The following is a 27,003-nucleotide window of genomic DNA, read 5'->3' on the forward strand; positions in this document are numbered from 1 at the left end:
ATTTAAAAACTCTTTGTTAAACTCTTGTTTCATTTTTTAAAAAACCCTTACCTGGGCAATGGGGGTTAAGTGATTTGCCCAGGGTCACGCAGCTAAAAAGTGTCTGAGGTCAGATTTGAACCCAACACACCTCTTATCTCCAAGTCTGACTCTATCCACAGAGCCACCTAGCTGCCCTGACTTGCTTCATTTCTTCTAGTTATTCTGGTTTGAGCATGTGCCCAAATTGTGTTTTTCTCTGACGTATTACTTCTAGGTATATTGAAGTAATTTTCCTTTGTGTTTGTATCTTAAGCATCTCTATCACTATTGTGGAGGGATGCTTTTTCTTCATTTGTCCATTCTTCCAGCCTACTTTTGACTTCAGGTGTGACGTTAGGACTGGGCTCTGTGTCGTTTCTAAAGAGAATCTGGGCTGGTCCTCTTGCCTCTTTCTTGGGGGCACTGAGCATTGTATTATTCCAGGATCTCAAGCTGGGGGCTTGTAAATGTTCAGTGCTCCCAAAGTGGTCTGAGCCAGGGTGAAGTCTGATTGTTGCTCCCTGGTCTGATCTGGGTCCTAGGGAGAGTGGAGCGCTTCTGGCTCTGCCCCCCATCAGCCAGCTGGGAAGCTTTGTTGCTTCTGAGGAGAAGTCTTATAGGCTCCTCTTTGGACTGGGGTTCCTACCTTGGTTATTCTTCTCTAAGTTGGGCTAGACTTTGGAAATAAGAGCCTGCCCCAAGTCTGAGTCTGAGCCACACTTCTGTTGCTGCAGCTGCTGGCTTCTTCCCAGAGCCTCCCTCCCTGGAACTCCACTACTTGGCACAGATTCCCTTCTGGGTCCATCCTGGATCTGGGACCTAGAATGAGGCACTGGGCAACAACACTGCTAGTTGACATTCTTCCCCATCACAGTCCCTCAGTGTGGATCTGGTGGTGCCCTGGCACGGGGCAGACACCCCTTTGTTTCCCAGTGCCCAGCCTCTCCCTGGGCGCTAGAATGTTTGCTTAACTTTACCCCATTATCTACAGACCTCCCTGCCTGTCTCTCTGTCTCAAACTGGGCTAGACAAATGGATTACTGGGTTTTTTCTATATTTCCTCATCAAGATTCTATCTAGTGCATTTTCTAGGTCTGTTTGGAGAAGCTTAGGACAAGTCTCACCATGCTACTTCCTATCACTCCACCATCTTGGCTCCACCTTGGTAACGATCCCTTTGTGGTGTTGTTGATATCCTTCTTTTAGGCAGGCAGGATTAAGTGACTTGTCCAGGGCCATACAACTAGGTGGAACAATGGATAGAGTTCTGGACTTGGAGTCAGGAAAAAATGGGTGCAAATCCAGCCTTAGCCACTTCCTAACAGAAGATGTATTGTTTGTTTGTTTTTCCAAGGATCAGGATCTTTTATTGTATTTTTATTTTTTGAAAATTTTATTTAGTTAATTAATTTAGAATATTTTTCCATGGTTGCAAGATTCATGTTCTTTCCCTCCCCTCCCCCAACTCCTTCCTGTAGCCAATGCACAATTCCTCTGGATTTTACATGTATTATTGATCAAGACCCATTTCCATATTATTAATATTTACAATAGCGTGATCGTTCAGGGTCTACATCCCCAATCATATCCCCATAAACCCTTGAGATCAAGTAGCTGTTTTTCTTCTGTGTTTCTATTCCCACAGTTCTTTCTCTGGATGTGGATAGTGTTCTTTCTCATAAGTCCCTCAGAATTGTCCTGGATCATTGCATTGCTGCTAGTAGAGAAGTCTATGACATTCAATTGTGCCACAATGTATCCATCTCTGTGTACAATGTTCTCCTGGTTCTGCTCCTTTCATTTTGCTTCAATTCCTGGAGGTCTTTCCAGTTCATATGGAATTCCTCCAGTTCATTATTCCTTTCAGCACAGTAATATTCCACATAAGATGTATTGTTAGCAGCCTTACTAAAATGTACTCCAGAGCATCTAAATGCAGCCCTAGATTTACTTATTATATTTCACTTTATTTCTTAACTTTTCTTTCATTTGTTAAAGTTCTCTTTCCCAAAAGGACTATTATGGAGGGGTGTTTTACACATGTAAAATCTGTATCAGATTGCTTGCTATCTCAGTCAGGGAGAGTGTGTAATTAGAATCTGTTCCCCAGAATTCTCTTTCCCAGCTTCCCATTCTCACTCTCACATTATATCCTTATGATCTGAAGTATAAAGTTGTGGGTGTGGCTCCTCTCTTGCTCACTTCCCTGGGATGGGGTTTATGGAGGTTGGGGAGAGTCAGGCAGGAGAAGTTTACTCACATGGTCATACTTAAATTTTGTACTTTGTTCTTTTATTTCTTCTACTTCCAGTGATTACTAATAAACCTTATAAACTATAATATTTGGAGTTATTGGATATTAATTTAAATCTAACAAGGGGAAGGGAAGAAGGGAGAGAACTTGGCTCAAACTTCAAGAAAATGAAGGTTAAAATAGTTTTTTTTCACGTAATGAGTTAAAAAATTAGTAAATTAAAATGTACCCCAATGTGTAAAACTTTTTGCATAGGACCTTAAAATTCTTAAAACTGCTTTCTAGAATTACATGAACTAATGCAAAGTGAAGTGAACAGAACCAGGACAACACAGTAACATCAGGATTGTAACTCTGAACAGGTGAATAACTTAGCTATTCTCCACACAAAGATTCAAGATAATTCTAAAGGACTTTCAGGCCACTTCCTTTATTTATAGATGAGGAACCTGAGATCCAGGGGAGTCCAGTGATGATTTGCTCACAGTCTTAAGTGGGAGAGACAAGATTTGAACTCAGGTCTTTAACTACAAATCAAGTGCTCCTTCCACTGTATTGTGATACCCTTATCTCTTTCTCTGCCCAGTACTGGATATATATTCTCCTGGAGGAATTGCTACTTCCTGCTTAAAGATTGTAGCACATCTTCTGTAGAAAAAAATGTTAAATTATCACCCAGTTCCAAAGGTAACCAGCTAGATGGTACATTTGGTCGAGTGCCAAGCCTAAAGTCAGGAAGACTCATCTTTGTGGCCTTAGACACTGTCTGAGTGACCCTGGACAAGTCACTTAACTCTGCTTGCCTCAATTTCTTCATCTGGAAAATGAGCTGGAGAAGGAAATGGTAAACTACTCCAGTATTTTTGTCAAGAAAATACAAAATGGGGTCATAAATTATTGGGGAAAGTCTGAAATAAGATCTTCCCTTCTTTCTCTGTGTCATACTTTTCATCCTCCTAATTCCTTATACAGTTTGGGAACTTCACTCTGCCTCCTTATGCTTTTTCCCCACCTTCGCTTTTAACTGGAAGCATTTCTTCTACTCCTTTAAGAAGCACTTCATTCTCCCAGATAAACTGGAAAGTAGACAAGTGTTCCTCCAGTCTCTTTCCCTCTAGAATAGAAGCCAGCTTTCACTATATGCATCTATAGTCCTACTTGATTCTGGGAAAACACAAACATGGGGGAAAGAAAATGAGTACTTCTTCAGCATCTACTATATGCCAGGACTTGCTAAGCACTTTATAAACATTTTATTAATATTTATATAACATAATATATTAAAATATTTTTTCATTTGATCCTCATACCAACTCTGAGAGGTAGGTGCTACTATGATGCCCATTTTACAGTTGAGAAAACTGAGTCAAACAGGTTAAGTGTCTTGCCAAGGGATACATGGTTAGTTAGTGTCTGAGGCTGGATCTGAACTTAGGTCTTCTAAATCCATGCCCAGCACTCCATCTGCTTCACCATCTAAGTTACTGAAAAGATTTGTCTTGCCTTTGGTACTTGCTTGAAGTAATATCCTCGATTCTTTATCATCTTTTGGGGAATAGCTTTCTTGGCTAATTTCTTGGCTAAGTGTTAGGACAGACTACCTATTTACCCATTCCCTGCACTGAAAAGCTTTCATTGGGAGTTCATAAATAAGATTTTAGTTAGAATGGGTTCCCTACTATTTTTTTTGCAAAAGAACATGAGATCTGCTCAGCTGCCTTTAATTGTTGCTGTTCAATTCTTTTTCAGTCTTGTTCAACTTTTCATGACCACATTTGGGATTTTCTTGGTAAAGATACTAGAATGGTTTGTCATTTTCTTCTTCAGGACATTTTATAGAAGAGAAACTGAGGCATATTGAAGTTAAATGACTTGTCCATGGTCACATATCTGTTATGTGTCTAAAACCTGCTTTGAACTTAGGGAGATGGGTCTTCAATGAGTCTTCCTGACTCATTGTGCCACTGTGCCACCTAGCTGGACCAATCATTAATTGGCAGTTAGCAACTCCCTTCCATAAACTAACACTGATAGATATAAGAAAAAGCTAATCCATGAACAGAAATGAAATTATCTAATTAGAACTAGCACCTTGTTTCTCCTTTTCGCTGATCCATAGATATCTTCAGGTATTCCCTTGCCTACTGGGCTCTCTGGTCCCACCGAGGGGAAAAGAGAAGAGGAGAAAACAAGTTAATTCTAACATCCTTCCTCTGCTGATTGTTTTCAATTTATCCTGGATGTAACTCATTTCTACAGAGTTGTTTGTCTGTTAGTTTCTCCATCCAGTTGGAAGCTCCTTTAGGGCAAAGACTGTCTTTTGCCTTCCTTCGTATCTGTAGTAAGTGCTGAAGATAGTGCCTGGCAATAGTAGGCACTTCATAAATATTTTCTGACTTCATTTATTTAGAAGGCAGAAGCAACCAAAAGGTATAAACATAGAAAAGCAAAGAGTTCATATCATGAGCAAAAATCTAATCATCTAATTCTGTCTAATTCCATTTCTCCTCATACTTACCTGACTGTTTGACTTCCACTCATAACAGAGTGTGAGTTGAAATAGAAAATGCCTGAAACACAGAAAATTCATCTTCGGGGGGGGGGGGGAGAATAATCCAATAGAGAAGGAGCTAAGTTAAAATTAGCAATAATAAGGGGGCAGCTGGGTAGCTCAGTGGATTGAGAACCAGGCCTAGAGACAGGAGGTCCTAAGTTCAAATCTGGCCTCAGCCACTTCCTAGCTGTGTGACCCTGGGCAAGTCACTTGACCCCCATTGCCTAGCCCTTACCACTCTATTGCCTTGGAGCCAATACACAGTATTGACTTCAAGATGGAAGGTAAGGGTTTAAAAAAAATTAGCAATAATACACACTGTTTACATTTATCAAATTTTGTTTCTTTTCCACACTTTTTTGATATTTTATGGTGTTAACACAGAGCTTGAGTAGAAAGGCAACTAATTTATTTAATTATCTCAATGTCTTTTATTTTATAAAAAAGTACAAATCTCCACAAAGGTCTGAGTTTTTTACTGCCAAGTGGGAAGGAAGTGAACTGGAGTCCTTAAATCTGTATCAATAAAGGAGTTAGCTGGCACTGTGGATAAAGCACAGAGATTTCAAATAATGAAGACCTGGGTTCAAATCTAGGCTCAGACACTTTCTAGTTGTGAGACCTGAGGCAAGTTGTTTAACAGCTCATTGCCTCAGTTTCCTCATATGTAAAAATAGGAATAATAATAGCACTTACTTCCAAGCCAAATGAGATGTTAAGTAACTTTCATTGTTCAGTCATGTCCAACTCTTTGTGACCTCTTTTGGGTCTTCTTGGCAAAGATATTGAAATGGTTTGGCATTTTCTTCTCTAACACATTTTATAGATGAGGAAACTGAGGCAAACAAGGTTAAGTGACTTGAATATTTGTAAACTGCTTTGCAAACCTGAAAGTGTCATATAAATGTTATTATTGTTGTTGCTATTATTGAGCCCAAAAGATAGTATTTTCTACTTAGCCAGAAACATTATACAGATAGTATACTATATTCTGAGCTTAGGAAGACAAAATTGAAATTGCCCCTCAAAAAGCTTGTATTTTACTAGGAAATACAGCATTTATAAAGACTAGCAAATGCAAAATAATTCAGAGGAGTCTAATAATTAGGAGCTTAGGAAAAGTGTACTGTAAGAAATGACACAGGAATTGAGCCTTGGATGAAGTCAGGGATCCTAAGATGTTGATATGAAGAAGGAATACATTTCAGGGATAGGGGAACAGCTTTTGCAAAGTCCTAGAGATTGGAGATGGAATGCTAAGTTTGACAAATAACAAACAAGTAAGTACGTTTGGTTGATAACATGAAAATAATGTAAAATATGCCTGAAAAGAGAGGCTAAAGCAAAATTGTGAAGATTTTTATGTGCCAAGGTAGGGATTGAGGAAATATTCTTGAGCTGAGGAGTCCTAATTTTGGCAGTGGATGATGAGTTGGAATGAAGAGAGATTGGAACCTGGGAATGCAACAATTCAGGGCCTGAACTGGGTGGTAGCCCTGTGAGTTGAGAGAAGAGAGATATCATCGAGGTAGAATCCATGATATTTGACTATTAATTGGGTAGAGGAACAAGGGAAAGAGGGCAGAGTAGAGGATGGCTCTGAGGTTTCAAGCTTAGGTAACAAGAAAGACAATGGTGCCCTCCAAAGAAGTAGAAATTTTTGGAGGATTTTCAGGAAGTTAGAAAATTAATTCCATGTTGAGCCATCAGTCTATAGAACAGTGATGGTGAACCTTTTAGAGACCGACTGCCCAAACTGAAACCCTCATACTGCATGTGAGCCACTCCTTCCTTACCCCAGACAGGGGAGGGAGGAAGCACTCCCACTGGCTTCTGGGCAGAGGGGCAGGTCATGTGAGAAATGTCCACCAGTGCTGTGGAGAGGGGGAAGGGAGCAGCTCCTCCAGCACATCTGCTATAGGTTCACCAACATAGCTCTAGGATAACTAGGAGAAGCTGTTCAATAGGAGGCTGGTGATGTGAGGCTGGAGCTCAAGGGAAACAAAAGGGCTAGATAAATAGATTTGGGAGCTATTTGCATCAAGATAATAATTGAATCCATGAGAGAGTTTAGAAAGAGTGACAGAGAGTATGGAGAAGAGAATTATTATATTATTATTGGAATAGAAAGAAGAGAAGGGGCTCAGGACAGAGCTTTGGGGAACATCCATAGTTGGGAGATAAAACATGAGTGATGATGTAGCAGAAGAGGTTAAGAAGAAATAAGTAGGACAATAGGAGAACCAAAAGGGAACATTTTTCTTGAAAGCAAAAGGAACAGAGTATGGAGGAAAAGAAGGTAGTCAACAACACCAAGTGCTGCAGAAAGGTCAAGAATGATGGCAAACTAGCAAAAGGCTATCAGATTTAGTATTTAGGAGATCAATCTAGATTTGCCACATTTTTTCATCCAAAAGCAAACAACTTTTAATTTAATGACTGCAGTTGCTCTCTGCAGTGATCTTTGAATCCAAGAATATAGGTGATGGGGGCGGGGGGGTGTTGCAAAGATGGAGTAAGAGAATGAATGAAGAATGAAGTATTTATTTAGGTGCTTATTATATATAAAGCAAAATGCTAATCATGGGGTGGGGAGGTACAAATAGAAGAGTAGGCCAGTTCCTACTCTCAGGGCACTTACATTCTAGTGAGGGGATGACATATATGGAAAGTGACAGCTGCAAGTCCAGTGGAAAGGTCTCATGGTCCTTAGTGCATAGGAACAAAGCAGATGGTAATGCCTCTTCTTTATTTATGTATTTATCTTTATTTTTCCAGTTCCTTGCAGAAATAATTTTTGACAATTATTTTAGAATTTGGATTTTGTCCTACCTTATCCTCCCTGAGGCAGTAAATAGTCTGATATAGGTTATACCCATACTTTCACACAACAGATATTTCCATATTGCTCATGTTGTGATAGAAGACACAGATCACATCTACAATAAAAATCTTATGAAGAAAATATAGTAGAAGATGGCATGCTTTGATCTGTAAACAGTTCCTTCTCTGAATGTGGATAGTGTTTTGATCATGTGTCCCTTATGGTTATCTTGGAGACTTGATTTCCTGAAAATGGTTTAGTCCTTCACAGTTGATCATTGTATAATATTTCTGTTAATTTATACATTGTTCTCTTGGTTCTGCTTGCTTCAGTTTGCATCAGTTATATATCTAAAAGTCTTTCCAGGTTTTTCTGAACTCATCCTGTTCATTGTTTCTTATACCACAGCAATACTCCATTACAACTATATGCCACAATTTGTTATTCCACAAGCAAGGGACCATTCCTCAGTATCCAATGCTTTGCCACTACAAAAAGGGCTGCTAAAAATATTTTGGCACAGGTAGATTTTTTCCCCTTATCTCTGAAGTATGCCTCTTTTTTTTTAATATTTTATTTGATCATTTCCAAGCATTATTCATTAAAGACATAGATCATTTTCTTTTCCTCCCCCCATCCCCCATAACCGACGCGTAAATCCACTGGGCATTACATGTTTTCTTGATTTGAACCCATTGCTTTGTTGATAATATTTGCATTAGAGTGTTCATTTAGAGTCTCTCCTCTGTCATGTCCCCTCAACCGCTGTATTCAGGCAGTTGCTTTTCCTCGGTGTTTCTACTCCCATAGTTTATCCTCTGCTTATGATATGCCTCTTCTTTAATGCCATTTCCACTATTAAAGTTTCAGATGTTCAACCATTTGACAGTGCCAAGGATTTTGATGATAAGAATTTTCTTTTCTGAGTCTTCAGTAGCTGTGACTTAGCACCTACAGGAACAATTGTTAGTCTATATCTCTATTGGGGTTGCTTCCCAAAACAATGGCAGCATGCACTGGACATTGCTATTCCCAGGAATCTTGAGCTCATGTTCCTGGGCTGTCCCCATCAGGGTCAGAGGGGAGATGGTGGCCAAGGTAGTATGATGGTTTGATTTGCTTGGGACAAGTTGTCTCCTGTCAGTCCCTCAGGGTGCCTTGTTGCATCATCTAGGCTGAATTGCCTGCCCTGTCTGTGGCATTTAGATGGCAGTTGGTGGGGTTGGTTGGCCCCTTTTCCATAAAAGTTGCTCCCCTGGATGATGCCTGTAAAGGCTGAGCCAGGGCAAAAACCAATGGTTTGGAGGTATTGCCACTTCCAGGACTCCTGTGTTTATCTGCTTGATGGTGACACTAGTTAGCAGTTGTTGCTCTTGATGGTGAGGAAGGTGGATCCCTTCTTCATAAGAATTTCTCCCCTCAAAGATGGCAGATAATGAAAATAAATGAAGTGGGAAGCCAGGGCATTTGAGGGGACCTATATATATATATATATATATATCATAATCTCGATAGCAATCAAGATTTAGATAGAGTGATTTTGACTAGAGGATAGAATGAACCTCAAGAGAAGAGAGGGTTGTTCCATGATGAAGGGAGAAGTGGAATCTGGGAGTATAAGGGAAGGTTTGGGAGAAGGGGATAATAAATGCTTCTATGGGGAAAAGTATACCCATGATATACTTTTAGGTGTAATCTGCACTATTAACATTTTCTCCCTAACTTTCTTTAGACTAGAAAATCAAATCCTTATTTGCAGGTTTGTTGATTTCTGAGGTGTAAATGCTCACAATGAAATTTTAACAATAGGCTCTCACAAACCCAGATAGCTCCAGCAATCCCTAGTAGTAGTATGTTTATTGGGAAACATGCTCAGAGTTGGAAGGGATCTCAGATGCTATATAGTCCAACCCCCTCATTTTATAGGTAAGAGGCCAAGGGAGGTTGTAACTTGCCCAAAGTCAAACAGGCAGTGCCAAAAGCAGTTTTCAAACCCAGGGCCTCTGATTTTCAAAACTAGTGCCTTTTCCCCAAGCTATCACACTAAGAGAAGGTCCTCCAAGTACTGTAAAAAGTAATTAGGGATGCAGCATCTTCTGGGAGGAAATAGGATCTTTTGAGCATAGAAAGATCCTGAGTGCAAATGAAAAAGATCTCAAACAAAGGAAAGTCTGTTAATAATAATTTTCAGAGGGCATAAGAAGAAAGACTCAGTAAGGATAGGACTGGGCAGCTAGGTGGCACAGGAGACAGAGTTCTGGGTCTGAAGTCAGGAAGACTCATCTTCCTGAGTTCAAATCTTGCTGCAGACACTTACTAGCTGTGTGACTCTGAGCAAGTCACTTAAACCTGTTTGCCTCAGTTTCCTCATCTGAAAAATGACCTAAAGAAGGAAATGACAAACTAATTTAGACTCTTTTCCAAGAACATCCCAGATGGGTTCACAAAGAGTTGGACACAACTGGAATAGCTGAACAAACAAGAAGGGATAGAATTTAGCTGGAGGCAGCAGGGGAGGAGAGTTTTTGCCTAGGCAGCTGTTGTTGACTCTAAATCACAGGGATTAGGAGAGAAGAAGGAAGGAGTTTGTTAACTTAACCCCCTTTAGGAAGGGGGTCTCTCAGCTTCAGGAATCTTGTGATGGTAGAAGTAGTGGGAGCAATGTGTTCTCTCTCAAACGCCAGGCATGAAGAGGGATCAAGTAAGATGTCTGGAATCATCATTGTCTGGTGAATTCACATCCAAATCCAGTTTCTTTGTCTCACCCCAAGATGGCATGAGATGATTGACAATAGAGTCAGGAACTATTTTTCATGTGTGGAGTATTTTGTCTTGAGCCCAAAGGTAGCTTGGATGAGGTAGCTTACTTTTCAGCATCTGCTTTAGAAAATGAAGGTCCTAGAAAAATTCCATGGAAAATTTCACAAGATCTCTGTGCAATGGAGCAGGAGTATACCAAAATCAGTTTATACCAGGCTTCTGAGAGTTCATTTTTAAAATCCCAGCATGAATGAGGGGGTAGCTCGATGGCTCAGTGGATAGAGACTAAAGGTTCTGGGTTCAAATCTGGACTCAGATACCTCCTAGCTGTGTGACCCTGGGCAAGTCCTTTAATCCCCATTACCCAGCCCTTACTACTCTTCTGTCTTGGAACCCAATACACATTATTGACTCCAAGGTAGAAGGTAAGGGTTAAAAAAATATTTTCAGTATGAGCATTTATACTCTCAGAATTAGGTAAACGACAGATTAAGATTATTGTTTTGTTGATAGTCTAGACTTCAGAAAGTGATGGAGATAATGTTAATAAAGCAGATTAAGCTTTAAAATATGTCTTTGGGGGGGGGGGGAGAGAACTGGTAGTTAAATATTTACCAGAACACTCCTGCAATGGAGTCACTGAATATTCCTATTTAAATGCTCAAATTCACCCCCCCTCCAAAAAAAATAGAGAAAAACTTTAAATAACTTTAAATCAAGGGCAGTTAGTTGGGTGGTTCAGTGGATGGACAGGGTTGAAGACAGGAAGTCCTGGGTTCAAATCTGGATTCAGACACTTCCTAGTTGTATGACCCTGGCTAGGTCCCTTAATCCCCATTGCTTAACCCTTACCATTCACTCTTCTGCTTTGGAACTGATACTTAGCATTGATTCCAAGATGAAAGATAAGGATTTAAAAGAAGCAAACAAGTAAATAAATAGTGAGGTCCTGCCAGTCATTATATTCAGCGAGTAAATTAATGAATGACTTAAGATGGACATTTTTTATCTGCTATTCTCTCTGTTTTCCCCCTTCCCAGCCTTTCGTTTAGGTGGAGCATCTCACCAGGCTGGATGTGACTCTAGGACTGCTTCTTCCTCCTGGGCACATCCAGCTTCCATACATTCTGTTTAGTATGGTAGAGCTAATGAGAGGAGCCCCTTTATTGGACTCTGGACCTCTGCTGGTGAGCTGGAAGCTGTTGTTGCATCCCTTTTGACTTACTTATGTTCTCTCTTGCCCCATGGAGAAACAGGAAGAACACGTGGCCATTTTTATCCCTAATTATCCATTTTTCTGCCAATTAAGTCTTAAAAAAAAAACCTTACCGTCTGTCTTAGAATCAATACTATGTATTGTTTCCAAGGCAGAAGAGTGGTAAAGGTTAGGCAATAAAGGGTCAAGTGATTTGCCCAGGAGCACACAGCTACACAGTGTCTGAGGTCAGATTTGAATCCAGGACTTCCCATCACCAGATCTGACTCTCTATCCAATTAGCCACCCAGCTGCCTAGAGACTACTTCCTTTCAAGGCCCTTTCTAGCTATATTATTAAAGTCATTGGGGTGTATGGGGTGTTCAGGGAGGGGTAGTATCTCTGGTATGGAGGGCTTGTTGTGCCCTCCTAGGGCAGCTCTCCAGCCTCTGACCCCCACCTGACACCCAGCTCTCACTTATGGCTCCCAGTAGCTGCTAACATGTGGCAGCGGCCATACCCCGGGCAATGGCTTCGACAGGCCAGCTAAACCTTGTGAGGGTAGCCATCGGATCGTTGTGGACCCCTGGTGAACTAGGGCTTTGCTCACCCAGCATGCGAAGACTGCTTTGGTGGAACAGGCGGAAGAAACCAATAAGAAGGTTCAACGGCTGAGATGGCGACGCAGCAAAGCACTGTGGAGTGCTCAGGGCGTGATGGAGCACAAAAGACAACACGGCCATCCAATGCAGCTGAGGAAGTCTCCAGGTGTAACAACTTTTCGTGCCACTGGACCAAGGCTTCCAATGCCGAGAGAGTGAGACAGTCTCTGTGCATCGACTTTTCCACTTAAATCTCCTTCACGCACAAGTGTTTTTGTGCACACTCATCTATCCTAACCCCGTCCATCCTCTTCAAGACCTGCGGCGATGGGGGAGTGGCGTGTAAAAAGTAGACTCGAATACAGGACTACAATCCCCACAAGCCTTTGCTCCACTTCCCCAAAATGCTTTGTAATCTCACGGAAATTCTCAGGTGGGCCAAGATCGAAAAGGGATTTAAGCTAGTGGCAAAGGTTTTTGGGGCTCTCTCTCTCTCTTTTTGGACTTCCGTTTTGGAGCAGATGTGGCTCTTTCCATAATGTAGGTGAGGTCTTGTCTAGGCCTCTGGCCTAGGTACATTTTCCTTATCCTGTATTTTCTTTAATCCTTAATAAACCTCTAAAAAAATATAATACTCTTTGCAGAGAGAAACTAATTTCTACCTGCCTCAGTCTCCCCATAGTCTCCCCTAAATTTTAACTGTTACAGTTGTCAACCACTAGATTGGATGAGAACTTCTCAAATTTTTTAGCCTAGAGAATTTTTTTTTAAGCCAGTTTCTCCAAGATGCCTTTTTAGAAAACTATCTTGATCAGCTCCTGCCTGCAGCCCTCTCCCTCTCTGGCTCCTGCTTCTGCTCCTGGCCTCTCACCTGGTGCCCGAGCTCCCGGCCCTGTTTGTATGAGCCTTTATGGAGTGGCAAAATAACCCAAACTGTGCTCCTAAAAAGGACAGATTCAAGTCTTTCCAAGCCACAGCACAGTGTGAGATCAGGAAGGTACAAGACCGATGGTGGGGAAAACAGGCAGAAGAAATCCAGCGTTTTGCTGATACAAAAAACTACAAACAATTTTTCAGTGCCCTCAAGACTGTCTATGGACCATTAAAACCCACCACCACTCCCTTGCTATCCTCTGATGGTGACACTCTCATAAAAGATAAAACAAGGCATCAGCAACAGGTGGAAAGAACACTTCAGTCAGCTTCTCAACCGACCCTCTTCAGTCAACCAAAGTGCCCTTGACCAGATCCCCCCAAACCACACCACTGAACAACTTGATGTCCCTCCTTCAATAGAGGAAGTCCAAAAAGCCATTAAACAAATGAGTGCAGGCAAGGCACCTGGTAAAGACAGGATCCCAACCGAGGTGTACAAGGCCTTAAATGGAAAGGCGCTCCAGGCATTCCACATAGTGCTGACCAGCATATGGGAAGAGGAAGACATGCCCCCAGAACTCAGAGATGCCTCCATCGTAGCCCTATACAAGAACAAAGGCTCACGAGCAGCCTGTGACAACTACAGAGGCATCTCACTACTCTCCACTGCTGGAAAGATCCTCGCCCGTGTTATACTCAACAGACTCCTGTCATCTGTTTCAGAGCAGAACCTGCCTGAATCACAATGTGGCTTCCGACCAGATTGCAGCACCATCGACATGGTCTTCATGGTGAGGCAAATGCAGGAAAAATGCCTTGAGCAGAAGCTGAGTCTCTACATTGTCTTCATAAACCTGACAAAGGCGTTCGGCACAGTGAATAGAGACGCATTGTGGGTGATCCTTCGCAAGCTTGGCTGCCCAGCAAAATTTGTCAAACTGATCCAGCTCTTTCATGTCGACATGACAGGGGAACTCCTATCTGGTGGAGAGACTTCTGATCGCTTCAATATCTCCAATGGCGTGAAACAAGGCTGTGTCCTCGCTCCGGTACTATTCAACCTATTTTTCACCCAAGTATTACGACATGCTGTGATGGATCTACATCAAATACCGACTGGATGGCTCTCTATTCGACCTTCACCGCCTGACTGCAAAAACAAAGACAACAGAGAGACTCATCCTGGAAGCTCTCTTTGCAGATGACTGTGCTCTCATGGCCCACCAAGAAAATCATCTCCAAACCATTGTGGGCAGGTTCTCCACCGCAACAAAACTGTTTGGCCTGACTATCAGCCTCAGCAAAATAGAGGTGCTGTTCCAACCTGCACCAGGGAGGCCAACTAACCAGCCGTGCATTACAATCGATGGCACGCAGCTTCCTAACGTCAACACTTTCAAGTACCTGGGCAGCACCATCGCCAACGACGGGTCCCTAGACCACGAGATTAATGCCAGGATCCAAAAGGCCAGCCAAGCACTCGGGCGGCTGCGCTGCAAAGTCCTCCAACACAGAGGTGTAAGCACTGCGACGAAGCTCAAAGTGTACAACGCAGTGGTCCTCAGCTTGCTCCTGTCCGGTTGTGAGGCATGGACACTGTACCGGAAGCACATGAAGCAGCTGGAGCAATTCCACCAACGCTCTCTCCGGTCAATCATGAGGATCCGATGGCAGGACTGAATCACCAACCAGGAAGTCCTCGGCAGAGCCAACTCCACCAGCATCGAAGTCATGGTCCTCAAGACCCAGCTACGATGGTCTGGACACGTCATCCGCATGGACCCACAGCGAATACCAAGACAGGTATTCTATGGTGAACTGTCAGCTGGACTCAGGAAACAAGGCCAACCAAAGAAAAGATTCAAGGATCAGCTAAAGTCCAACTTGAAGTGGGCTGGCATTACACCAAAGCAACTAGAACTCGCTGCCTCTGACAGAAGCAGCTGGTGAACCCACATTAACCATGCCGCCACCACCTTTGAAGATGAGCGACGTCGACGTCTTGCCACTGCGTGTGAATGCTGACACTAGGCCACAACCACACCTCCCATAACAACTGGCGACCCATGCCCCATGTGCCACAAACTCTGCGCCTCAGCCTTTGGACTCCAAAGCCACATGAGGGTACACCGTAGATGAAACTGCATAAAGACAATTGTCATTCTTGGTCACCGAGAAACTACCACTATTAAAGTCATTATTCTATACTGTTTGGATGATTTAAGGGCTTTTCAAAGGTAATTTTAGTTATATCTAATTTTTGTTTCGTATAAAGATTTTAGAACTTCCTATTTGCAACTTCATTTACACTAAGATTGATATTCAGGATCTTCAAAGTGAGTAGGGGCAGTCAGTGAAAAGATGGAATATAAGCTTCTTGAGGGCAGGGACTATTTTATTTTTTGTCTCTGGCTCTTCAGAGCCTAGAACAGTGTTTGGCACAGAACAACAATTATCCAATTGGATTAATTAAGTATTTTTTAAAATACTTGGAGATTAAGAACCAAAGGACACCAAAGGTCTTTTTTGTTTTTGTTTTAAGATATCCCAGAAGCTTCACATCTGTATATCATGTGGGCTTTCTCAAATATGAGAATTTAAAGGGACTGGACATGGCAAACACCAAACTCAAATGATTTGTAATCTCATTGATATGGGTATTTCCATAACAGATTCAGATGACAACCTATACATAACTGCCCATCTTGTGTGATTCTTGTCCACATCCTCTTATAAATTCATCACTGGGATATACCCAATGTGTTGGGTGCTTTCCTTGCTTTTAACATCAAAAGGATACCATTGGAGGACAGGGATTTGTGCTATAGATTATTTCTCACTCTTAAGAGGAAGGAAGAAAGGAAGGGAAGGAAGGATAGAGGGAAGGAAGGAAGGAAGGAAGGAAGGAAGGAAGGAAGGAAGGAAGGAAGGAAGGAAGGAAGGAAGAAAACTGTAAGAGTTGTGAATACAAATATAAGCCAAGTCCTTAATTTCAAGAATCTAATATTCTAAAAGGGATATATATATATATATATATGCAATATTCCATCCAATACAATATATAAACAATATTTATGGGAAGCTGAGATGGAAGGGGAGGGGACACATAGTGGACAGTGTGTGCCCAGTGGCACAGTGTAGAAGTTGATGATAAGTAGAGTGATGGTCTGGTTCTGGGCAAGATAAGGGGAAATTTGAGTTTTCAAAGTCCACGATCCCAGAATTTAGAGCCCAAGCTCTTGTGGGAAGAGGAATAGAGTCAAACTACAGACAGTGTGGTTGTAATCTAATAGTGGTAGGGGTGCTTTCCTTGCTTTCTTTTAACATCAAGAGGATACCAATGGAAGCACACAGGTGGTCCATTTATTATCTCTCAATCTTGTCATAAATAAATGAATAAAAACCATTTAAGTTCTGGAAATACAAATACAAAGAAACAAAACAGTCCCTAACCTCGAGGAACTTATACTCTAATGAGGAAGAAAATACAAATAGGAGAGCTGAATTGGAAGTGAAGGGAGAGACAATGGAAAATGTGCCCAGTAGTATGGTTTGGAAGTGGCCAGCAAGTAGAGTATTAGTAACCTGATTCCGGTCAAGATAAAGGTGAAGTCTCACCTATTAAAGCCCAAGCTTAGGGGTATGGTCCAAGTGCTGGTAGGAAGGCCAGAATGAAGATGGCATGGTGGAAAGGAGGTGGAGAAGACAGACCCCCATCTTTTTCACTCAAATGTCTCTTTGTTGACATTCTTTGTTCTTTATAACTCCATGTCTGTAACATGTTGAAGCCTACTTACACCCACCATCTGCCTCTCCAAAACCCTCCAGGTAATAACCATTTTTAGTTCTTCAGAAACTAGAGCATTCCATGACTGACAGCAAAACATAATCATTAGAAGAATATTAACATAAAAAGAGAGATGGGCTTTTGTTGTACAAAACAAGCACCGAATCCCATCTCCAAAAAATGAGATTGCTCATATCTTAATGAACAAGATAAGATGGATTACTGATACAGGGGTCATTTCAGAATCACCCATCTGTGTACAGTCAGATCATAGACTGATTAATTAAATGAGATAATATCTGGAAAGCATTTTGCAAACCTTAAAGTGCTATATAAATGTTAGCAATTATTATTATTATGAGATGCATTGAAATATTAAAGCAAAACACAAGGGAATTATTAAGCATTAATAATTATAAATAATATATGTATATAATTAATTGACATATTAATTTATATAAATATATAACTTATAATACTAAATATTGTATTATATCAATAAATATTATACATATAAGTAATAAAGTATTTAATCCTTAATCTTCTCGGTATCTATGCCTTTTTCAGTATTTTCAGAAAGAATATGATTTGTTGAGAATGAGCTTCCTCCTTATTTCACCATAAACCTCCCATCCAATGAGATGGAAGTTTTCTCTTTCCTCCCTCCCTCCCTCCCTCCCTCCCTCCCTCCTTCCCTCCCTCCCTTCCTCCCTTCCTCCCTTCCTTCCTTCCTTCCTTCCTTCCTTCCTTCCTTCCTTCCTTCCTTCCTTCCTTCCTTCCTTCCTTCCTTCCTTCCTTCCTTCCTTCCTTCCTTCCTTCCTTCCTTCCTTCCTTCCTTCCTTCCTTCCTTCCTTCCTTCCTTCCTTCCTTCCTTCCTTCTCCATACTGGTTCTTTTATACTTCCCCACCCAATTTGCTCCCAATTGCTAATTCCAGACTCTATCTAAAATTAGCATTCAAGTCAAATCCTAGTGGTGATTAGCTGTTAACTCCCAGATTATTCTCCTTTCTTTCTCAACGATACACTCTCTCTCTCTCTCTCTCTCTCTCTCTCTCTCTCTCTCTCTCTCTCTCTCTCTCTCTCTCTCTCTCTCTCTCTCTCTCTCTCTCTTCCCCCCCCCATTCAAGCTACAGAGAGATGATCAGATCACATTCTTGACCTTGTGATTATCCACAATTGTTCCCTATTTATGCTCAAGAGTTCTGAAAGTCTTTATCAATCATAATCATTTTTCCTTCCATTTCTCCTGGTGCTTCACTACTCCTGAGCCTATTCTTTATCCTCACTAGGTTGAGCAACAGATAGATGACTGGACCTGAACTCAAGAAGACCCAAGTTCAAATTTAGCTGTAGATAGTCACTAGCTCTATGACCCTGGACAAGTCATTTAACTTCTGTCTCAAGTTTCCTTATATAAAAATCGACATAAAAATAACTATTTCCCAAGGTTGTGGTAGCTAAAATTCATAAAGCACTTTGCAGACCATAAGGGCTATAGAAATGTTAGCTATTGTTATTAGTATTATTCTATTGGTCCCTAGGCCTATCACCACTCAAATATGGCCCAACCCCTACTCCAGATCACTGGCACCATCTATCTTTTTTGCTTCTGGATAGAGAGGGAGGAAGTCATATAAGTGTGTTGACTGGGTCCACTACTACAAATCTATATCACCTAATATCAATTGGACCCTCATTGTATTAAATTCATCCTAATTGATTATCTCACTCACTCTAAACTTTTTTTCTCTTGTTAAGCTTAAGCTTATCATGACACCCCTTTCTTCCACACTCTCAACTGAGGACCTCCAACCAAACCTCATTTTTTTAAAAAATGGAGACTCTTCATTGTAAGTTTCCTTTTCTCCTTATCTTCGGATCCCCAGGCACCCATTGTTTCTCCCTTACTCTGATCCTCTGATGAGGACATGACCTTTTACTGGCCATTGCCAAGGTCAACCACTCTGCACGCTCCTTTGGACCATCCCCTCTTGTTTCTCCAGCATGTTACTCCACCCAACATCTTCACTCTCTAATTTTTAGTCTCTTCTGATCTATTGGTTGCTTCCCTACTGCTTACAAACAAATCCAAGTTGTTCCCATTTTTAAAGAACTCTCACTTGATCTTAGTACCCCAAATAGGTATCATCTTACATCTCATAGCTCTCCCCTTCTCCGCTAAACTCTTGGTGGTCTCCAAGGACCCTCCTAGGTCTAAAACCCAAGATCCTATGCAAGTTTGTCATTTTCCAGATGCCAAATCCACTTTCACATTACTTTGGATTCCAGAAGGATGGTTTGGGAGTATTGGGTAAGGCAGCAAGCAGGGTCTCATCTTTCTAGGCTCTTTCCATGTTATGGGAAGGAAGTGAAGGTCTTTCCATGTTTGGTTGCTTATGTTGTCTGATTAGGGAATCAACATGCCACCTACTGGTAGGGACAGGGAAAACAGCTATTATTTGCCTAAAGCAGGAGAGGAGGGGGAAGCCCATAAAGTGTCAAAGTTAGAAACATACTTGGAGATCATCTTGCCCAGATGAGGAAACTGAGATCTAGAGAATTGAAGTGACTTGGCCAGGCTAATTGTGGTAAAGGCAAGACCATCCTTCAGGATCTTCTAATAACAGATAAATGTAGAGTCATAGGCTTCATTTAATTAATTGATTTTAAATCCTTACCTTCTGTCCTAGAATAAATACTAAGTATTGGTTCCAAGGCAAAAGAGGGTAAGAGGGAAGGGGGTTAAGTGGCTTGCTCAAGGTCACATAGCTAGGAAGTATTTGAGGCTAGATTTGAACCCAAGATCTCTAGTCTCTCTATCTGATTCTTTATTCAATGAACCACCCAGTTTCCCTTTGTGCTTGATTTAAAAAAAAAAATCAAACACACATGAGAAAGGTATTGACTGGGGATTTCCAGTGGACAATAGACTACTATGAGTCAGTGGTGTACCAGCACTCAAGAAAATATTACTAGTAGAAACTTTAGGCTATTTTAAGATAGGAATAGTATACAGGAAAAGGAAGTAATAATCTCAACATCCTCTGCCCTGGTCACTCTGCATTTTGAATATTGCATTCAGTTCTGAGTGTTACATTTTGGAGAGATTTTGATAACCTGGAGAGAACCCACAGTGGGATAACCAAGATGGTGGAGACACGATAGCCTTGAAAGAGCTGTCATGTGGAAGAGGGATTCTATTTGCTTTGCTTGGCTTCTGATGGAAGACTCAGGAGTGATGGGTAGAAGTTACAAAGAGATAGCTTTAGGCCTGATATAAGGAAATACTTCCTTACTCCCTAACAATTAGAGTTATCCAAAAGTGAAATGGCTTGCCCATGGGAGATGGTGGGTATCTTTTCATTAGAGGTCTTCAATCAAGCATTTGTTTAGTACTTAACATGTGCAAGTTGTTTGAGATACAAAGACAAAGAAGAAACAATCCATTCCCTTTAGGGCTTTCCATCATATCAGAGCAGACAATATATACATATATAAGTGTAACCCAGAGTTCGAGTACACTAGTGTAAGATTTTCCTCATTGGTGGGGAATGATTATTCAATGCTCCATGCTTGCTCGAGGGGCAGAATTGATGAGAGCTTCAGAAAGGAGAGATCCTAGTTGTTCTAGCTTCAGAAGAGAATACATAGGGTTCTAAGCTTTCTTCAGGGAGAGACCCTTGGAGGAAGAGAAAGACTCAGGGAAGAAGCCAACATGTAGGGGAACTAGCACTTCACTCCCACTCCAAGTTTATCACACTAGATACTTCTGGGAATTTCCCTTTGGATGAGATCAGGGACTCTTTTCCTCTTAGGTTAAACTGAGATATTTCACTCCAAATGGAAGTGCTCATTCACTCTGCACATTGTCTGGTATATTCTAACACATATAACAACTCTGATTTTGGTTTACTCTAAACTTGAATAAATGGGTTTATTTACAATGTATTATGTGTGATGGTCTTGGCTGGCTGGCTGGCATTTAGGGGAAAAGGAGTCAAGCCTGTGTATTTATAGCTTGGGGCACTCCTTCCTTGTTAAAGGGACAGTGATCAGGAGCACACCTTGAAACTAAAAACTATTATTCCTAGAATAACGATATTTTGGGGAAGGTAGATAGATAGAATGCTGGCTTAGTACCTCCTCTCTGAAAGGAGCTTCGTGGCCCCAATATTGTGCCCCCCTTCAGGCAGGAAACAAATCTCCTTTGGAGAAGGGTGGGTGGAGACTGTAGAGATATCAATGCCTCTGCAAAGAGCATCTAGACAAACCAATGTGGACACACAAACAACATGGACAACAAATACACCTTACATAAGTGCATACAGAATACACAAATGGGAGATAATTTTGGAGAGGTCACTAACACCTGGGGGAACAGAAAAGACATTTTATAGAAGGTGATGACTGAAATGAGGCTTTGAGAGAAACCAGGGATTCTAGTTGGAGTAGCTAGGTGGCACAGTGGATAGAATGCTTGGCTTGGGGGCAGGAAAATTTCTTCAAATCTGGCCTCAGACACTTAATAGCTGTATGACCCTAGGCAAGTCATTTAATTCTGTTTGCCTCAGTTTCTTCATCTGGAAAATGAGCTGGAGAAGAAAATGGTAAATCACTACAGTATCTCTGCCAAGGAAACCCCAAGTGGGATCATGAAGAGTTGGACATAACTAAAAAATGACTGATCATTGGAGATTCTTGTCTTCAGACAAAGATTGGATAACCATTTTTTCCAAGAGGTTATAAAGAAGATTCTCGGTCAGGCATAGGTTAGACTAGAGAGCCTCTGAGGCTTCCTTTCAAATCTTTCCACTAAATCACTCATCATGGAATGGAATGCATAGTAAGAAGGTCCATCGCAGACCTAAATCAAGGAGGAATAATTACCAAATAAAATTACCAAATATAAAATTACCAAAGCAACAGAAGATGTCACTTTCTTACCTACGAGATAGTCCTATAACAAGGACTCTCAGGATAGTGAAGGTTTAATGTCTTTCTACTGACAGGAGTAGACATCAAGCAAGAGAAAACTAGAATGTTGTTTTCCAAATCCTAGGCATTTCAAACAAGCCTCTGAACATACACACTATATTAGATTTTTTAAAAAATCTAAGGCAGCTATGTGGATATTTCCTAGCTGTGTGACCAAGGGCAAGCCACTTGACCCCCATTGCCTAAACCTTACTGCTCTTCTGCTTTGGAACCAATGCATAGAATTGATTCTAAGACAGAACATTAGGATTAAAAAACAAACAAACAAACTCGTATTTCATCTTAGAATAAATACGGTTGTAAGGGCTAACCAATAGGATTTGTCCAGGATCACACAGTTGGGAAGTGTCTGAGGCCACATTTGAACCCAGGACCTCCCACCTCTGGGTCTGTTTCTCAATCCACTGAGGCACCTAGTTGCCCCTGATTCAATTAAATATAATTAAACAGATATTTACTTTGTGTAAGAGAAAATCAGAGGTTTCTGCTTTGGAAAGGAGCCTAGAAGTCAAACACAGTCCAACTAGAGAGTATAACCTCCTCTTTTGCCAGGCTGTAGGGACAAGTTTTTGCCCCTCATTGATCACCACCTCTCTGACTGTCATCTGAGGTCCACAGGTTGAGCAGGGTTTATTTAGTCCTCCCACTGCCTAGGTTCTACAATGCAACATAAACTCCCAACCTTTCTTCATCCAACCTTCTGTCCCCCCCGACTGCTCCTGGCTGCTTTCTAGGTTCACAGTTCTACCAAATAACAGTCTTGATCATTCCACCCCAATGCATTAGCTTTCATTTTTCCTAGGATGAATCTCATTTGACAATTGCCTGCTCATATTTCTATGCTCTCGAGGTCCCTCTGTGCTATTTCTCTGTCCTCTCTGGGGTTTGCAACACCAATCATCTGCAGATTTCATTAGCATGCTGTTTACCCCTGTCTTTCAGATCATTAATGAAGACGTGAAGCTAAATGCCAATCCGCACGGTCCCTACCGCCCCCACCCCCCAACTCCTGACACTGCCGGAATCATTATCCTTTCGGAAGTGACAGGGTCAGAGCCAAACCAATTTGAATCCATCATCAGAAATATTGTGAAGTGTCACCTTCCCTACAATCCAGATGTTAGAACAATTGTATTATTTACTCACCTGGTATTATTTCCTTCTCCTTTGCAGATAGATGATCAGATCTCGCTATGAGATCGGGGCTGCACTGAGACCGAAGGTTGGCCAGGTTTTGGTGCTCCAAAAGGATGGGGTCTGTGGGACACTGTTTTCTTTTCCCTTGTAAAAAGGAGGAGAGTAATGTCATCAATCCAGCACCCACACTACTAGGAACCTTATAGAAACTAGGAAGCAGTCATGGCAACAAGGGACAGACAGGTGTCTATGGTCTCCAATCACAGGGAGTCTGGAAATAAAAGGCTTGAAAAGAAAATCTTTATATTGGAAGGAAAGAAGGGGCAATTTCCTTCTAATCATCACCCAACATTCAGTGCTGGAAAGGAAGAAATTCTGGGTCTTTTGCTTGGATTCACCTATTCAAAATTGTTTGGACCTGGGGAAGAATGGTGATTTCTCCAGGCCCATGTCTAGTATCACCAGGGTTAAAGTATTGTTTCTTTTGAAATGTTTCATTGATGCTCTTTTATTTTGTGTGTATGAGGTATTTCCAAATTACCCTTCCCAATAGTGGAAGACTATCTCCCTCTCTTGTAACAAACAAGTATGGTCACAAAAGTAGACCACCAGGAGAGGTGGCACATACCTGTAATCCTTGCTGTTGAGACTGAGGTTGGGTTGCTGGAGTTTGGGAGTTCTGAGCAGTAGCTAAGGGAGTTTGAGTGCCCAAGCTAAGTCTGACTCTAATGTGGAGAACTCCCAGGAACAGAGCATCATCAGCTGCCCAAGATGGGTCACTTTGCTCAGATTAATAACAATAATATTAATAATAACTAACATTTAGATATTTTAAGTTTTGCAAATAACTATATATTATCTCAGTGAATTCTCACAACAACTTTGGGAGGCAGGTGCTTTGATTCCCATTTTACAGATGGGGAAAGTGAGACATACAAAGGTTAAGTGATTCACTCAGGGTCAACGAGCTAGTGTCCTAGAATGAATTTGAACTCAGATATTCCCAGTTCCAGCCCCGGCACTTTATATACTGCATCATCTAGCTGCCTGGATTAGAAAAATGGAAAGGATTAAAACTCCCAAACCAGTCAATATTTGGATCAGTGAGTGGTTATTGCATTTCCAGCCTGGGTAAGAGAGGAGAACCAGGCTCAAAAAAAAAAAAGAAAAAGAAAAAGAAAAGAAGCACATTCAAGACATAACCCCACAAAATTCATGTTTCATCCACACCTGGATTCTCTTACCCCTTTATGGAGAGGAAGGAGGCATGTTTCACCATTGTTACTCTCATGTCAATTGCACCCTGGGTTGATCCGAATTCTGAAATCTTTCATTATTGTTTTCCTTTATATTATCATGGTCATCCAATAAGTTGCTCTTCTGGCTGTTCTTACTAGTTTTGGCCTCAATTCATGCAACTTTCTTCCCATCTGTCACTTCTGACTGTGCAATAATATTCCATTACATTCATATATCACAATTTGTTTAGCCTCTCCCCAGTTGACTGGCATTCACTTTCCCTCAAGATCTTGGCTACTCCAATAAATTGAACAATACATAGAATCCCTCTTCCTTGGGGTATATGCCATATAGTGCTGTCACAGGGTCAAAAGGTGTGTGCAGCTTAATGACTTTTAAAGTGTTATTCCAAATCATTTTCCAGAATGGTTGGATCAATTCATAGCTCTACCAATGGTACATTGGCATACCTATCTTCCCACAGCCCCTGCCAAATTTATCATTTTCAATTTTGTCATCTTTGGGTGTGAGACAAAGCTTTAGAAGTGTATTAGAGTTGCATTTTACTTATTAATGATCAGGAGTATGCTTTCATATGGTGGTTAATAGCCTACATTTCTTCTTTTGAAAACTGCCTGCTCATTTTCTTTAACCACTTATCTATTGGATAATTAAAGTCTCATTTCTTCATTACTCTCCTAATTCTCATAGTTCTGACCATTTCTATTCATCTTATTAATTCATTCTATAAACATTTATTAATGCCTCACATGTATAAGAAATTCTGATATTGTGGAAAATACAAAGAAGAATTAAGACAAAGTCCCTTACCTCAAAGAGCTTATAGACTAGAGGTGTGTGTGTGTGTGTGTGTGGTGTGTGTGTGTGTGTGTGTGAATTGACGGGAAGGAAGATTCTGCTGGGATAGGAATCATGTCTTTTCTAAGTTTTGTATCTCATCTCATATTGTGGCTCTATACACTGGGTACTTAATAAACGTTTATTAAGTTGAATTGAATTGGATTTGTTCAATATAATATGAAAGGAGAATGTAAGCTCTTTGAAAGCATAAACTATCTTATTTTTTGCCTTTATATTGGCAGGTAGGTATGGCATAGTGCGGAATGTTGGACTTGTCAGATGACCTGGTTCTATTGCATATATGACTTTAAACATGAACCAGTCAAACTGACCTCTCTATACCTCAGTTTTCTCAGCTATAAAATGAGGGATTTGGACTACAGAAGCTTTAAGGTTCCTTTTCTAGCTCTAAAATCCTACATAGTACAATATCTAATGCATGCTGGTAACTGATGTTACACTTTGTGAGAATACCATGTGTCACAAGGCATTGCCAAAGTAGAATTCTTTTCTGAAGCCTGCAGATAGGCAGTGTGTCACCATATTAATTAACCAGCAAAGGAGTATAAGAAGTTAGTAGTAGTATTCTCCTTGAGTCGTCAGCTGATGAGCCACCTCAGTTTTCTTCTGTCATAGGACTAGAAAAAGCCTTCTCATCATCTCCACCCCCCCACCCCCCACCCCCCGCAACCAGGGGGCAAATTAGATTGCAAATGCTTTGGTTGCCCTTATCCCAACCCATACCCACCATGGCACTTGCTTTCAAGTGGTGGCACTGAGCAAATTAAAATCGACTCTGACTGGGTTTAGATTTTAGCTAGTGAATGATAGAAAATGATAGAAAATAAATTCCTTCCTCACCTCCACCTTGTAGAATTTTTAGTTTCCTTTGAAGTTAGGCCTTTTCTGACTTCCCCTAGCTGCTAGTGCCCTCCGTTGCCCCTCAAATTACCTTGTATTTATTTGATATATATTTTGTATACATTTATATGTGTATATTTTCCCCAATAGAATTTAGCTCCTTGGGAATAAGGACTACTTAATATATTTTTTTCTTTGTATCTCCAGCACCTAGAACAGCACCTGGCACATAGTAGTTGCTTAATACTTGTCAATGAATTGACTGATCCTCATTTCTTTATTCCTTCTCCCCACATATCCAATCAGTTGCCAAGTCTTGACAATTCTATCCTTGCAATGTATCTCAAATCTGTCTCCTCTCTAGACACACGGCCACTCACCACCATTTGTCTGGACTATTACAATAGCTTCTGCCCTGGTCTCGTAGGCTTCAGTCTCCCCCCTCTCTCATCCACCTTCCACACAGCTGACATTGATATTCCTAAAGCACAGGTCTATGTCACCAAGAAGGTCAAGCAACTCTCTCTTGCCTTTAATATAAAATAAAAACTCCTCTGGCTTTTTAAGTCCTTCACAAAACATTACTATCCCTCACTCTATGAACTGGTCAAACTGACCTGCTTCCTGCTATTCTCCATATATTACGCTCCAACTCCATCTTGCTGTGCCCATGCCCCAAACACACTGCCTCCTAATTTCTGGTAGAATTTTCTTTGTTCAGTCTTTTTTTTTTCTAGTCCTGTATGATTCTTTAAGACTCCATTTGGAGTTTTCTTCAACAAGATACTGGAGTGGTCTGCCATTTCTTTCTCCAGCTCATTTTCCAGATGAGGAAACGGAGGCAAGCAAGATTAAATGACTTGCTCAGGGTCACACAGGTAATGAAAGACTAAGGCTGGACATGAACTCATGAAGATCAGTCTTCTGACTCCAGGCCTGGCACTTTATCCACTGTACCATCTAGATGCTCCAATAGAATTTTTAGCTTCCTACAAGTTCAGTTCAAGTGCTAACAGAAAACCTATTTGCATCTCTC

General features: G+C 41.1%; 1 protein-coding gene across 2 annotated transcripts in view; it reads right to left on the reverse strand.

The window, feature by feature from the left end:
- Nucleotides 1-27,003, reverse strand: part of LIN52 (lin-52 DREAM MuvB core complex component) — a 212,755-nt gene that overhangs the window by 32,093 nt on the left and 153,659 nt on the right. For both annotated transcript variants that reach the window (XM_056820879.1, XM_056820877.1), the window contains exon 6: nt 23,016-23,150. In XM_056820879.1, coding sequence (XP_056676857.1) covers nt 23,016-23,150 — 135 coding nt within the window. The remainder of the gene's footprint in view (nt 1-23,015; nt 23,151-27,003) is intronic.

The sequence above is a fragment of the Monodelphis domestica genome, chromosome 1 (genome assembly GCF_027887165.1).
Source record: "Monodelphis domestica isolate mMonDom1 chromosome 1, mMonDom1.pri, whole genome shotgun sequence".
In the NCBI taxonomy this organism is placed as follows: domain Eukaryota; kingdom Metazoa; phylum Chordata; class Mammalia; order Didelphimorphia; family Didelphidae; genus Monodelphis; species Monodelphis domestica.